The sequence below is a fragment of the Cynoglossus semilaevis genome, chromosome 15 (assembly GCF_000523025.1).
Source record: "Cynoglossus semilaevis isolate Cse_v1.0 chromosome 15, Cse_v1.0, whole genome shotgun sequence".
Classification (NCBI taxonomy): Eukaryota; Metazoa; Chordata; class Actinopteri; order Pleuronectiformes; family Cynoglossidae; genus Cynoglossus; species Cynoglossus semilaevis.
Window position 1 is genome coordinate 11,095,591 of NC_024321.1, and position 16,582 is coordinate 11,112,172.

The following is a 16,582-nucleotide window of genomic DNA, read 5'->3' on the forward strand; positions in this document are numbered from 1 at the left end:
TATTGATCCAAATGTCTTCCAGCTGACACTGTAGTCACAAGGTACAGCAAATACATAAAACTAAAAGTAAAAATACAAATGAAGATTATATAAAATTAAGATTTCTGTCTAGATAACGCAGTCAGCTGAACAGAAAGTGAGCAGAGCTTTTACACCGTTAGTGCATTTTAATGGAAAACACTGTCGTCTGCTTTATAGTAATTGAAGTGTCACTTAAACCAAGTACCACTATTTCCATGCTCCAATAAACAAATGAACACAGTGTTTATTATATCTCAACAAAAGAGAGACTTGATGGGGTGTAAACCTTATCCACTTTGGTAAGTCTTGCTCCTGTCTTCGTCTCTGATGTTATGATACCTGCTGACGTCGTTGACCTCCTTTAACAAACCACCAATGACAGCAGAGACACTGATCACTGCAGTTGGAAAACACACAACACTGGTCGAAAGTGTATTTCAACCATTAATAATGTAAACAACAACTGGATGGGCAGTAGAAAAGCAAGAACCGCTGACGTGGACAAATCAGGATGAGTTCATTGAATAGTTATCGGCACGAACCCTAAACAAAGACGAATCACACGTTTGAGTTACTATGCAAATGCCTTTGCTTTGTTATTTGCAGCAGTTAGAGGCAGTATTAAATAATTCCTAATGGTTAGTCTGGATTTATGCCCAGTTTAGATAAATTCAATAAGGACATTTGATTAGTTATAATTAAATCATTTATGTAATTACATCAAGAATTCATTTAATTACATTCATTGTCTTGTCTTTTTTTAATTTTTTATAATTATAACAATGACGGGAACAGCAGCCCGTTCTGCTTACTTCCACAAAGCCACTGGAATATTTTGGACTTAAAAACAAGTTTGTCAATCCTGAGGTCAGCAAACTTTCCAGCTCCCGTCTTTAATAACAGGTTAATTAATGACTACAGTTAATTCTGCGCTGCTTACGCTCGGCTGCTGCCAGATCCTATAATTAGCTCTATTAAAAACAAAGCCCAAAAGAAGCGTTGCAGCCACGAGCACCACCCCTGCAGCTTCATTAGTCACATTTATCCTATTGTTTATCTTATTAAACAATCTTATTGTTGAGGGAGACTCGGAATTGTTGAAGAACATCTTTGTGTGTCTTTCTTCAGCTCCTGAGAGAATATCAGCATTGTGTAGAATTAAACAGGCCCAGGTTTCCTTCTGAGTAAGTAAATTGTGAAAGAATCAAAACAACATCTATAGAGCGAAGGTTAAATAATGTACAATAATGGCTAACAAGGTCGCTAACAAGTTTTTGATCTTATTCCAAGTCTCTGAATCCATTCATTCTTGATGTAGCTTTTCAAGGAATACTCCTTTATTTCTCCAAAGCTACGAGACTCTTGAAACTTGGCCTTCTCAAACACTCTGACCCTCTGATCCCGCCGCCACCTTTACTCATGTTTATCCTAATGTACGTATTCAAGACTTACCCCGTGACCCTGTTTCTACGCAACACACATTAACCTTCTATTCATACGTGTACAAAAGTGGTGTCAAATTTCCTTTGATGCCTCTGTGTCATTGTCGAGTTCTTCTGGAGACTTTAGCTCGGAGATATTTTCCTTTCTTTGTTTTGTTTTTTTTTTCTTTGCACCTAGCTGTCCACGCCTACCTGGCTAAATTAGTTTCCTTTTATATGGCCCATGCAGGAAAGTGGTAACAGATATTGTACGTGCTATTACAATTATAATAGCAAGAGCCAATGTGTGTCTAACAGCTCCGACATCATAGACGACCGAAAGGAGCTCGTAATCCTGGAGTACAAACACTCCTACACGTCACGGTAGAGTTAAAGAAAGAAATAATTTCTTGTGAACCTGGCAGTCAGGATCCTGTTTACAATAGAACAATGGTGCTGCTTGTATAGTCCATCAGGGTCAAGATTTAGGTGATGGATGGATGGTTGGGGTTATTCTACCCCTTGTGGTTAGTCCACAGTTGAAGCTGACCGGATTACTGGACGTTACTTCAGTGAATCCATTACAGTATTTTATCCAGTATCTCACTATTGCATCAATAGTTCGTGAACTTTTCCGTCAGTGACACAGCTCTGGTGGTTTTTTGTCGATGATGTGATGTTTCTAGTCCTTGTTGATGTTGTTTGTTTTGCTGCTAATTGTAAGTCTTCAGGTACTTTCTACGATATCCTTGACAGTAGGTTGGTTTGATGGGAGCATATTTCCAATGTATGCTAATGTATTAATGGCACATTCATTAATATATGCAGTTGTGGGATGGATGCTTTAGGCACTTTGCAGTAATAACATACTGGAGAACATTTTTCCTGACTGACCAGAGTCAAACTTAACACAGTTCATTTGAATGGATTTGTTTATCGTTCAAATCTACTGACACATTTAGTAAAAGCTGGGGTTTTTTTGTTTTGTTTGTTTGTTTCTTTTGTTCGTTGCTATGCTCTTTGCTATAGTGACCACTATACAGTGCACTATCTGCAGACTTTGGCCACAGAAGCCTGCAGCCTGACAGGGCGTGCCTACTGCCCTGACTCAACACAGGACAAATATACGTATTCAAGGTCTCCTTATTCTTCAGTCAGAGTCAGAATAGAACCTTCCAGGTCGTAGGATGCAGCACAGACTCACACTTTCACTTCCATTTCTTGTTTTATTTTACTAGTTTTCACTCTCGTAAATCAGCCTCCGACTTCTGAGGGTGCGACACCTTGACTTGATTAGAGACTTCTCCACCGTCAGGTCTGGTTCTCAGATGGTGCGACAGACGCAAAGGTCAACGTCAAACGACATGAACATGTGGCGACAGGGAACTGTCAGTTCATGTCTGAAAGTGGGCGGGACGTTAGTGTCAGGCTGAGTGATGGATGGAAGGGGCACGGAGAGCGGGAAGGAGGAAAAAGGGACACGGATTCAGCCCGGAACCAGACTACGTGTGTTCCAATGCAACTTTTCTCACTGAGGCCTTGTTTAAAAAACACACGGCAGTAGTGCAAAGACAAGACGGGGGGGGGGGGTTGACCACGTTTCAACACCATTTAGTCGAAACTTGGTCTTCGGAGTGTCTTGGTCTCCGGAGCGGGTCTTAACCCCAGAAGACCCACTTGGTCGACATTTAGTTAGGGGCAAAACAGAGAAAAAATGGCAATGGAGTGGAAAGTGTGAAGGGTGGAGTCCCCAAGAAGTCATGACATAATACAGATGTCTCTCTCTCTCTCTCTCTCTCACCGCGCCTCCTCTCTCCGGGTCCAACATGACGTCGTTCTCTTGCTCTCTTCTTCCTCCCACCCCCACCACAGAAATCATTTAGCTCACTCACAGATGTGCAGGGCAGCACCACCCCTGTTGGAGTAGCCTTGCTCATCTGCAGTCTGATACAGCACACACACACACACACAAACACACACACTCTCGTCTATTAGATATATAGTAGAAATGCTCGTTCTCTCTCTCTCTCTCTCTCTCTCTCTTTATTTCTTTTTGTTAAATAGATTAAAAAAACACTTTGCCTGGTAACTGTCAGCCATGCCTGCAGGAACTCATTAAAGCCCAGCTCTGAGGTGGATGGTCTGAACTCCCGTCGACGTAGGAGTGTTGGCCTCACAGTCAGCCTGACCTCAGGAACACGACAAATATTCCGGTGTAGTCACAACTTACCGCAAGTCTGTGGACGCAGCAATAAACAGTTTTTCCATAGTTTTTGTCTCCGTCGGATTTTTTAATGCAATTACCAATAAACACACACGCGATGTTGTTATGGACATAAAATATAGTGATAAGATAAAGGAATGCAATAAACAGTTAACATCATAAACATTAAACATAAAAAAAATATTTCATGTATCAGCGTCTCATACACTAGTTATCTATCGACGTTGACTTGACTAGAGTGGCTTCACCTTCATTACTCATACAAATTATGGTGTATTTAGATGTAAAAAAAAAGAAAAAAAAGAAAGAAAAAAAACTTTGTTTTTAATCAGATTTTTTGGGGGGGTTTCCAAAAAGCGTCATCATCATCTGGTGGTCATGTTGTTTTTGTGCTGAGGAAGTTATTCACCCAGTGACACAAACAGCTGGTGACAAGCCCGCAGGATGGGTTTGGGGGGGGGGGGTGGGGGGGGGGGGTCACTCTGGCGCAGGGTGGGGCCTATCCTGTGTCACATCCTATGCCAACTGACTTTAGAGCCACATCTGGGCCAGATTCACGGGCGGCCCGGGGGTGAACCCCCTGAGCCCAGAGGAGGTGGGAGGTCTCAGGAGTGTTTGTGGGGGGTGTGGGGGGTCGGGCGGCTGACTGCAGGGGGACTGGAGAAGATATGTCCGTGCTGAGTTACTGTATCCTCCTAAAGTAAACCTAAATCATGGCCGCTACCCCGAGAGAGGGTTACAGCGTTAGGGCTGTTGACGCAGATGTAGGTCACACACAAATCAAATCAGCTTATGTAACGCAACCACCGACTGCCACTCATAAAACTGTGGAGCTGGGCCTCTGTCACTGCATCTCCACCAGAACCCAAGGAGCTCCTGCAGGAAATACAAAGATGAGTCCGTGCACAGTGAGGAAGTTCATAAAACTCTCTGCAGTAATATGAGCGATTAAAGCTGCAAACACTAGACTCTGAAATCCACCCTCAGTTTGGGGGAGGCGTTGAGGGGGAGGGGGGGGTCTGGCAGGAGGTTCGCTGTAGAGCACCTACTTCTACTACGCCACCATCTGGAATTACTATTAGAAAAGAAGGAAAAAAACCTTGACTGTAACAAAGATGTGTGAGAAAACACACACATTGGTGTATTTATGGTATAGAAGGCAGCGCGTGACAGAGGTTAGCTAAGGTAAAGCGTTAGCGGCCCAGGGGTTTGCAGGCGCTTGGCTAAAAAGCCAAAAACAAAATACAAACACACAATGCAGTATCGAGTATTACCGACGATAAATAATGTATAGAAGAAAACTTTTTTTTTTTAAAAAGTAAAAAATATATCGCTAACGCACTTAATTAAGCTGCGAGGCTATGCTAACAGCAGTGAGTCTTTTGCGTATATACAGTATAAACTAGCCAACCAATTTTCTATGATCTTGAGTAGCGTACATGAATTAAATAAAATGTATTTAATACGTTTCCTCATGAAGATAGCTTTGTTTACCGGTTTCACCGGTGCTAACGCCATTTTGTTTTTTAAACCTTTTTGCCCTTCATTATGGGCCACAAGCAAATGTTTCAGTTTGGTAATGAAATGAACAGATCAGCACTCTGACACGTGATGTGTAGACTTACACGTACACTCTCCCCTGCAGTAATAAAAAATAAATAAATCAGTTTCCTCCGCTGATTATTTCATTTGTCCCCTGGTGAGAAGGAAGCCCAAGGGCCATCATGTGCAACCATTACGCTGCCTTGAGACATGAATACTTTGCACTTCAGCACGTCAGGCTAAATGTATGTGTAAATGTCCATAGAGTAAGCTCCAGAGATCACAGAAACAATCCACTCATAGATAAATGTATGTAATACAAGGTTGAGTTTGTAACTGCAGGACTGGACCGAATACGTATGGATGTTATAATCCAACCTTTGTGACCCGAATAATTTGACTTTGTCCAACTTTTAGCCCGTGACCCACCATTTCAGAAACAGAATTTTCAATATCCTTTTTAAACAGTGTGAGTTTGAAAGATGTAGTGTTGTATAGTAAAAGAAGCAATTGAAAAATGGATCAATTTAATCCTTAAAAATACAAATACTTTTTGCATAAAATATATATCTATTACTTATTATTGCTCCGTCAGTACTACACTTTCATTTGTGAAGAACTGCAGTACGAGCTGGATGAGTCAGTGCTCTGCATGGCCGTGTTACCTGTTAGATACAAGTCTGTTTCTGTCTCTGCTCTTCCTGAAGCGCCCCCCGCTGAGAGGCAGCGAGAGGGGCAGAAAGCATTATTGGGCCCTCCTGTACCGGCCCCCAGGTCCTAACGTGAAGCAGATGTGAAAGGGGAGATCACCCTGCAGCTGGAGCTTCTCAACTCACCAAACGTTCATACCAAACACACACACACAAACACACACACACACACACACACTGCAGGCTGCTAATGTCACCACATCCACACCGCTCTGGCTTGGTTCGTGTGTGTGTGTGTGCGTCTTTCACTCGCCACGTGTCATCGCCAATACATTGAGCTCGGACCATTTCCTTTTTTTTAGGGTGTGAATGATAATTAATAGTTTTTTTGTGAGTGTGTGCAGTGTGACTGTGATTACTACCATTAGCCATAAGTTCATCTGAGTGCGTCTTCTTACAAATCTGACGTAATCCCAGCGATGACTGCGCAGTGTTTTTTCCCCCTATATAATTAAATGCATCTAATTGTATTTATCTGTAAAAGAAGATGAAACAATGAAGAGAAGTTTTGTGATGAATTATCTGCAGCAGTGGAAAAAACAAAACAAAAACCAAAAGGCTTAATGGCAGTAAGTGATGTTGAAATCAAATGTCTTGCAGTACAATAGAAGACGTGCTCCACTTGACCGCTATTGATATCCCAATTGTAATTAAAGGACCTTTGATCTTAAGGGTGGATCTCATTGGATAACAATGTCAGGGTGAACAGATAATTATACTTAATAATCTTTCAAGCCCTCAAAGGAATTCACCTCTTGGCTCCAGTCTCCGCTTCTAACTCATACACATCCGCAGCACGCCCAAAAACGTGTCAGTATACGGAGCTACAATAGATACTTTAATACCGTAGCAAAAGTCCTGGCCGGAATATCACGAGATTACATTGACACTGCAGTCAAGAGTGGCCCGTGTCCAACTTTTCTGTTGCCTATATGTGACCTGCACTACATGAGTTTTACAACATTTTTTATCCATAAAAAAAGTCCGACTCATTCGCTGTTATATTTGGTACTGAGTCACAGCAGCGTTAGGCTCAACTGTCATGCTAGTTTTCATTTCATCCAACTTTTACGTCATTACGGTGACGCGATTCTACGTCAGAGGAGGCCAGACGAAACAAGAACAAATGTTAACAACGCACAATGCGAAAACAACAGAGCAGGTCAGCGTAAAGAACAAGAATTAAGGGTCACTGAGTAAACTGCACAACAACTTCAAAAGCGATACACGTGGCTAACATGTAGCATTTCTTATTTACGATGTGCTGCGACTGAGCGCGACTTTGTCCGTACACTACAGGCCGTATGGACTGTTCAAAATGTCTCATACCAGTTCTTTTTATTTTTTATGATAGCATAGCTATCATAGCTATAGTTTGTATATTTAAGGACCAAAAATGTAAGAAATACTGGTTTCTTACTCGAATGGCGACTCAATTAATCTCTGTTTTTGCGAGGCTAGGCGTGTCACTTGGCCAGACACTTGAGCATTCCTAACTCAGGGACTTGGACAGCGAGGCCACGAGTTCTCGTCAGGGAAAATGCATGTGTAATCCAAACTACTCTTTGTAATATATATATATAGGTGTGTGTATATGTACAAATATATATTTTTTTTTATAGAGAGAGAAAGAGAGAGAGTTATGATCTTATCAGTGTCCCTGTCTTTCTGTACGGCCTAATCAGTAATAGTAGCTTTTATGTGTAGATGTAAGTTCATGTGTACGTACCAGGAAGTGAAGTACTAATTAAATGAGCTGGCAACAAAACTGTCATTAAGTCCTGGAGCCAGGATCAGTCATGTGACCAGTGTCTTTTAGCCGTTCCTTTTGTTAGCAGCAGGTATGTTTATCCAATGCCAAACAAACCTTGGTCACAAGGGGAGGAAACAGGCTACGATGGCTAACTGCTTCACTACTCTGCTGTGATACTTTACCCACAATGAATTGATACAATGTTCTGTATCTTGGTATTGCATACCAGTTTAATCCAGAGGTGTCAAACTCCTTTTGGTTGAGACGCCACATACAGCCTAATTACGAGTACCTGCAAATAACAATAAGTCCATGTTTCCCCGCTTTGTTTTCCTCCAAATAAGTATTATAAGTATAAACATCACCAAGTATCACCAACATGAAGGGTTTGTGCATTTTTTTCAAAATTCATCAAGTGGGGCCGTATTCATATTTAATGAAATATAATTTGGAAAGATTGAACCATCTAGCGGGCCGGTTTTGGCCCCTGGGCCGTATGTTTGACACCTTGACAATATAAATTATAGTATCAAGGCTCTAGAAATTAATTAAAAAAATATTTTTGAAACAACAACAACAAAAACATGTCTGAGAATATGTTATGAATGTAGCCGTGCTGTAAAAACAACAAACCCACTTCCTGATTACTGTTTAGATGCCACAAAGATGAATTATGTTTTCTTTATCAAGACCTGGTTATTCAGGAAATCCCTTTTTTAATAAATGTTGTATTTCCCCGTTAAAGCCCTGGCGTGGTCCCCTCCCTGAGCAGTCATCTGAGTGAATGACTAAGTCCTGTTCTGGTAATTTTTATTTTGTTATAGCAACAATGATGTAGATGTTTAGTCGATGAATTGGAATGTATATTTAGCACAGCCGACGTAGAGTCAAACCTGTTCTGCATTGGCATATTTTGGATCCACATTATCAACATACCAACTTAGAAACACAGACCTGTTTTCTCCATCAAACGGTTAGAGACGGGGGGAAAAAATGAAGGGGAAAAAACACTGACACCAGGAAATCAGGACTCGAACCGTAGAGGAGAAAAGAAGACACATGAGTCATGTTTAAAAGAAAATGGACAACCGTTTGAGCCGTTTGAGCAAACCCTTCATATCTGCTGAGGAATGGAACGTTTATATTGATAAAATATTGTATTCCATTCAGCCCAGTGCCTGAGAAGAGCAGCAGCAGCAGCAGCAGCAGCAGCATACGGTGTCACCGGGAGACGGGAGGGACGGAGGCAGAGACAGAGGCAGAGGAGGTGTGGCCGCAGCCTCTCCAGGAACCACCATTTAAATGCAGAGTGTGAGCGTGACAGAGAGTGCAGTCTTTCTGGATTCAACGACACACACACACACAGAGCAACAGCAGCAACAACAGCAACAGCAGCAGCATCACCACCACTATCACTCCGAACCGGGAAACTTAGGACGCTTTCTCCCCGCAAACACTCCAACATCACCGGCCACGAAGCTTGAGCAATGTGTGGTAAGGTTTTCTGTTGTTTCCTTCTCTACTTCGTAACCAGGAACTTTGGAATGTTTTACGCACTGAACCTGACGCGTGTCTGCTCGGGATGGTGGCGTGTCATTCTCGTCGAAATCGCGTGATGTTACTTTTTGGTGCCGTTAACGCGACACTGCTGAAATGTGACTTTATTTGCGTTGTCAGATCTGAGCGGATTCGTGAAAAAGCTTTGCGCGCAGCTGCTACGTGTCATTGTTTTCAGCCAAGGGCGTACGACACAGTTGTGTCATACCGGTTCATTTTGAAGTAGAAGTACACAGTGACTACTGCAAGTACTGCTCACTCCTAAGTCAGTGTCTGATACTCAACATCTAGCCCACTGGTGATCCTTTCGCTCTATAATCTTTCCCCCCCCGCTGGAGCTGTCACGTTTGACTCTGAGGGTAAATCCAACCAGCCTCTCCTCCTCCTCCTCCTCTTCCTCCTCTGTGAGGAGGAGGTCGTGGCTGTTCCTCCACAGTTCCTCCACTGCCTGTACCTGGCTGCTCCAACACTGCGCGCAATGTCCGTGCGTCAATGGGCAGCTGTGTCCCAGCGGGAGGAGGAGGAGGAGGAGGAAGAGGAGAGCAGAGCTGAGCGGAACATTCCTGCACTCTCTGCTCTGGAGTTAGCACAGAGTAGGCATACAGTGAATACTGCATCTACTGTGTACCTGCAGCCTCATAGTACGCTGTAAAAAATAATCCTGCACAGCATTCCCTCACAACGTCCTCAGGCCTGATCCATCTTTTCGCTTCACTTAACACCATCAAATGACCTGAAGAGGTCAGACCTGGAGGGTGGGGCAAAAAAAAAAAAAAAACAACCCTTTGAAATCAGGAGACTTTTAAAAGAATTGCCCAGATATTTGTGGCATCTCACATCAACACTTAACATAAACAGTGAGCCAGGTAGGAAGCATCAAAGTAAACATTAAGTACAGGTTTGCACGGAACACTGTTTCCCATACCTTTAATTACCTCAGCTTACTACAGTACTATCAAATCAAAGAGTCAAAATATTATTTTTATTATTAAACCCTTTTATTGTTAAACCCTTAGGGCCGACAGGGAGATTTTTTTTTTAAATGTACAAAAATACTATATAAAATATGAATTTAAATTAATGTTATATATTTGTAGATTTTGTTTTTAAAAAGACCATTGAATTGAATTATTAATTTGTCTTTATTTAGTCTAATTGTTGAATCTGAAACAGAAACTACAGTCACCCGCTGTAGGGTACTACAAATACTTCATATTCCAAGTATTACGAGGATTTAATGCCTCATCACTATCAGTCCGAGATGGAAAACCGAAAGTTCGACGAGATAACAGGTGCGTTCTTCGTCGCAAATAGCAAAGACAGCGTGATTAAAAAAAAAACACGGCCATTTTTTTTTTACTATTATGTGTCAAAACGTGAATGGTTATCAGAAGGAAGGGTGGAGGAGTGAGAGGAGGAGGAGGAGGAGAGAAACCAGGATACTTGAGTGCCACGCTGCCACTTTTTGACCATGTGACATTAAACAACAGTGTTTACAAAAAGATTAGGAGAGTGTGTGCGTGATGGTGCCAAACACTGACAGGTCAGGATGTGAACTTCTAACGATTCCTGACTTCAGGGAAGGATTCTAGGAAGCACGAAGTACCCAACAAGTGGTTGAAGTATTTGTCTTTGTTGAAGGACAAACAGCTGGCGAGTGAATTGTTGGAATTCGTATCAGTCGTCGGTAGAAGACGTCCCACAGAAATACTGGGAAAAAAAATAAAATTGCATAAGGCCAGGGTGCCCTGCTGAAGAATCTTCTCCGTCTGCTAAGTTTCCTAATCATAAATACCACTACATTTCCAGTGAAGTTTTTCGTCAGGTTTCCAGCAAGTATTTTGATGTTGTGGTTAATCGTATGATCAGTTTAGAAAAAAAAAATCTCCTTAAAAGTAACTTACCCTCATGTTGTCATGAAGGTTTTTTCATCACGAGACCTCTAACAAAACGATTACACAAATACTTTATCTAACAGCTCCTAAAAATACCATATATTTATTTATTTATTATACTGTATCAGTGTCTTTCAGATAGCAAACCTCTTTCTCAGGACAGATCTAAAAAATGACTCTAAATATTTAAAGTGATATACGGTGCGTTAAAAGAGAAAATGTTCGCTCTATTTTTTTCCTGTGGATTTAAATGCCCTTAATGAGATCAGTTATCTCTTTTGGAAATAATAAAAGTATACTGTGTATTTTTTAAACTTTCTAATTAGCTTCAGTGCTAAATTATTTTTATAAATACCAGCACTTGGTATCTGCTAAGATTAAGGTTTTTTTACAGAACATAGTACAGCAGAATGTTTGAGAAGGAGCCTCGTAAAAATGACAAGAAACCGCGACTGTCAATGACAACTGTCTGGAAACCTCAGGTTGAGTCGCGTCTTCATTTAGACGTTATGACATCTTACTTTTTTAGGTACCATACTGCCCCCAGTGACTGTTTTCAGTATTGTCGCTACATGGTACGATTTCTTTAAATAATAATAGTTCAAAAGGATAAAACACTATAATGAGTTTTCCAGTATCTGGTTCTGAGCTGAGGTTATGTTTCTTTTGTGTCAAACAGGGATCTTTGCCTACCTGAATTACCAAGTGCCCCGCACCAGGAAGGAGATATTTGAGACGCTGGTCAAGGGACTGCAGAGATTGGAGTACAGAGGGTACGATTCAGCAGGTAAAGATGCTTGGCTTCACGGAGCTGCCACGCACGCACACTCAGACACACAGGCCATTCAAAGGCTCCTCGGCGGCACCTGTGTGACGTGTCCCAGAAAATTAAACATCTGGGCAGCGTTTCAACACATCGGCGGTGTTGAATGGAGACAATCACAGATTCAGTGCTGCGTAATTAGCCCTAGGAGCACACGCTATAAAGCCAATTTGGTCTGCAGGTGAATAGAGTACATGTTGTTGCCTCAATTTGGTTGGGAGCATTCAATGATAAAGGCATAAGCACGCCCTGTTCTGCTCACTGGATCCACGCATGTGTGATGTCATAATAAACACTTGGTCATAGTATATATTGAATGAAATGAGGAGGAACTGGTATGACAGGTGAAACCAAAGGCACACCTGTGATCTAAAAACTACACAGGGAGTATCACCGGGAGAATTTCGTGGCCGCTCACATTTAGAAATGCAAGCTTATTCTGTTTGCTCATCCTGTTAGAGCAGGATGAAGACATACTGTGGCAATTGACGTCTGGTAAACACTGGCGTTCACACACCCATGTTCTCACACAGACACTGTGATAAATCTCACTGCACGTATCATACAGGTTACACCTTAACACTTTTCATTCTCGGGCTGTCAAACAATTTTAATTAGATTGATGTTGTTATTAATCATGATTATTTATGATTAGTCGTCTACAATATTGTTGGATTTGAATGACAAATAATTATGTATATTTTTACATTTTTAATTACTCCTGTGTTTCTTTTTATTCCTGTGCAAAACTGCCTCGTCTTTTGATGTGCAATAAGAGAGATGCTCGAGAAATGTTTATAAAATGGCAATAAATTACAGTTTTATATTCTCTGGTTTTCTTTACAGCACTGCGTGTAAATAACGACATGTGTATCGTCAGTGTATTAGAGCGACAACAAGTGGATGGATGGTGTAACTGTGTCACTGGGTCATTATTTAAAAATGTGATTTAGCTGATATAATTCATTTCACAAATTAATTAACACCATTAACGTGTCCATTTTGACCACACTAATTCAACATACTCCCCCTGTGACCGTTTGCAGGTATTGCAGTCGATGGCCCCAACAAGTCCAGCTCCGACATCTACAGCAACTCCATCTGCTTGATCAAAAAGATGGGAAAAGTCAAGGCCCTGGATGAGGAGCTCTACAGTGGGTTCCTGCACGTTTCTTCTCCTGTTTCTGCGAAGCCACTTGTGTTCTGTTTCTACTGTATTTGCCCCGTGTTTCTAACAACCCCTGCTGTTGTCCTTTCTGTGGTCAGAAAAAGACTCCCTGGACCTGGACGAGGAGCTTTACACACATTTCGGCATTGCTCACACTCGCTGGGCCACACACGGAGAGCCGAGTGCTGTCAACAGCCACCCTCATCGCTCCGACAAGGAAAATGGTAAAAAGAAATCCTGACATTCACGTCTGTCATCTTACACATACACGCACTGTTGTTCTTTAGGAAACCAAAACAGGAACGCCGATAGAAGATTATCCGCCGTGGATTTAAATCCTGGCGCCTATTGGGCCGTTAATGATTATGGATGAATAGACTAATGTTAAAGAAAGTCTTTTGTTACTCCAGCCTAGACTTACATTTACATTAGCTGTTGTTTATATAAGTCAACATTCAGCGTTCCATCTGCTTACGCCCGAGTCAGGCTGCTCTCTGTGAGGGGCGGAGCTTGTACTCAAACACATGTTAAATTGATAGCTAAACCTTAGGAGTGATAAGGTACAGAAGGGACGTAATAACTATGATTCAAAGTCGCAAAACGCATAACCATTTCATTAAGTTTTTTAGGTCAGCCACAGTGTGTAAACACCTGTGTTCTCTGTGTAGTTTACATACAGCCCTTCAAAAGTATGTTTTCCTTTCATTAGGCTATATGAGCTCCACATAAACCCTAAGACCGCTGTTAAACCAAACCTGACTCAAGTTCGCAGCTATTACTTCAAAAACCCACAAAATTGTTTTTAAAACTCTGTAAATCCTAGAAATCTTCTGTTGTCTTTGAAAAGAGAACAGAATTAACATTAGTGCATTTTTCCCACACTTTTGCCCTGCCTCCCCCCCCAGGGTAGCTTGTTGCCCCTGGGAGGGGACCCGCCCCCTGCTTTGAAAACCACTGCCATGTAACAAACAAACTGCCATGCAACCAAGTTAAGATTGAAAATTATAAAATTTCAGAATTTAAACTTTACACTTTAGGACATTGACTGACGCCCATGTATGTACAGTATATTTTAATATTTTGTTTTATAATATACTATAATTGTATTTTGGTATAAATATACTTAAATTAATAAAAATAGTATTGCAAAATAAGTAAATCATTCAGTCATGTGACTCTACCTCTGCTAAATGATTGTGGCCAAGGATGGAAACTGCTGCTGCTGAATGTGTGCAGCCGTCGATGCTCATTCCAGCATTAAAAACATCCAGCGTAAAACATTAAAGACATTATCAGGCAGGAAAAAAAAACATTTTACTGGACATGTTCAGTCTGAGCTGCATTTGAAAAAGTGTTTCTTAGCGCTGTATCATGCAAAGCAGAAGCCCCTACAACAATTTGGTGCAGAGATCCTGCCAAGTTCTCCCAGTCTGAGTTCATCTGAGATCGATCAAAAGACAATGGCATTGTGTTCTGTGGTCAGATGAGTCAGCAATACTGTTTGATTTTGAGAAAAAACAGGCTCTGGGTGAGATGACAAGAGAATCCAGACGGTTGAAGACCAAAGGTTGGAAAGGAAACATCTGTGCTGGTACAGGGACATGTGCAATTTGTAGTTAAAAGAAACTTTTTTCTTTGTAGTTGCCCCTTTTATACTCAGTCTTGATACTGATCAACTACTAGTGATGATGATGGATCTTTTTTATAATGGATTGACTAACAACTAATCACGATTAGTCACAGTCATAACTCTGACATTAATCAGCAGATACATGTAAGACGGGTTTTCTTTGCCTGTTTTTATTCATGGCTAATCCAAATAATGAAAATATTATTTATGCTCAAGTATACCTCAAATCCTCGCAGAAAATCAATAATAACCATGTTTGTGGATTTTCTTCATTTCTTGCGTGTCTCAGCGTGTCAACAGTCGGCTTGTCAATCGTCCACTTTTCTTTTGCCTAGCGCTCAGTGAGGCGTTAAAGCCTCTGCTGGACGAGGTGGTATTTTAATTTGTCCTGTGTGTATGAATGTGTGTATCAACTAGAGTAGAGTAGTTGACTAGTGTTAACTTCAGTAACTTAAACCTAAAGTGAATGGGGAGTGTGGAATTATTGGATATACAGTTCTCCCTAATGCGATAAATTTCATTGAACATTTATTTTTGCGATTGTATGTCAGTTACGACAACTGAGTTAGCAACATATAGCAAGAAGCATTAGCTCAGTCACTGATTCGATTTAATTCGTTTCTTTCTATTTTAGTTTCTTTCTGCTCAGCGTTTTGTTTCGCAGATTCCTTACTGGGGCAGTGGTGGCTTAGGAGTTAAGAAAGCAGACTTGGGTCTGGAAGGCTTCAGGTTCGAGGCCACCAGTGTTTCCTGGCTATCTTATCTAAGTTATCACTGAGTTCCTCTCAGCATGGCACCGTCCCCCACACACTGCTCCCCAAAGCTGACCACTGTTCACTTTGGTGATGGGTTAAAAGCACAGGTCACATTTCTTGGTGTGCAGTGGCGTGCTGTGTCACAATGACAACAAGTTCACTTTCTTTTTCTGCGTGTTTAACACACATTCCTCACACATTGTTGTCAGGGTCAGAGGACAAAAATGAACCGATTTCCACACACTCTGCGTGGTATAATTTATATCAACATTTGAAATCCTATTTTTCTAATGGTTTCGTTCTTCTTGTCTTTGTCAGAGTTCGTTGTCATCCACAATGGTATCATCACCAACTACAAAGAGCTGAAGGCTTACCTGGTAAGTCCTCAGATCCCATTCTCCAAATTACATTCATCTTTAATTTTTTTTTCCGGCCCAGACCTGTTGTGCTGGTCCTTCTTAAAACAGGAAATCACACATTAAAGAGGTTTCGTTATCTGATCTATTGTCTAAAAGCTTTACGTTCCTTTTGTGGGTTTAAGAAAAGTTCAGAATTGGTCACACTTAATGCAACATCAGATCCCGACACTCAGATCTATTTTCCTCGGGCGAATAAAAAAACAAACACAATCTCTGCCTGCCGGAATGTTCTAAAGGTTCTAATGTGTGGAGACTGCAGCGATGTGTCCTTTGTCATTGGGTTTCTGTGTGCGTCTGTGTGAGTTTTGGCTCGAGAGAGAAGGAAAAAAAAAGGGGTGTGAGGAGATGAATGAATCATTGCACCATTATAACTACTGTGACATGCAGCACAGACTCAACAATAAGAAAAAAAAAAAACAGTGGCAATCATGTGGTGATGAGTGTTAGTCAGCGATATGAGTCCCATGACGTGAAATCCTCTGAAGGTGTTAATGCCCTGATGTCTGCCGTGCTTCCTGGATGCATATTGTTTCTCATGTATTTAAAGGAATGTTGTTACCTTTGTCCTGAGATCAACTGGGTGAGTGACTTCTTTATGGCCAATTATGATGATGCATTCAGTGTTTGTCAGGTTGTATGTTGGAACACTGGAATTTTTGGTGTT

General features: G+C 41.3%; 1 protein-coding gene across 1 annotated transcript in view; it reads left to right on the forward strand.

Moving 5' to 3' along the window:
* Positions 1 to 8,572: 8,572 nt before the first annotated feature.
* Positions 8,573 to 16,582, forward strand: part of gfpt2 (glutamine-fructose-6-phosphate transaminase 2) — a 19,944-nt gene continuing 11,934 nt past the window's right edge. Inside the window, exons 1-5 of the mRNA XM_008327140.3 lie at positions 8,573 to 9,165; positions 11,803 to 11,910; positions 12,993 to 13,100; positions 13,213 to 13,338; positions 15,818 to 15,876. Of these exons, the coding sequence (XP_008325362.1) occupies positions 9,159 to 9,165; positions 11,803 to 11,910; positions 12,993 to 13,100; positions 13,213 to 13,338; positions 15,818 to 15,876 (408 nt within the window). The 5' untranslated portion in view covers positions 8,573 to 9,158. The remainder of the gene's footprint in view (positions 9,166 to 11,802; positions 11,911 to 12,992; positions 13,101 to 13,212; positions 13,339 to 15,817; positions 15,877 to 16,582) is intronic.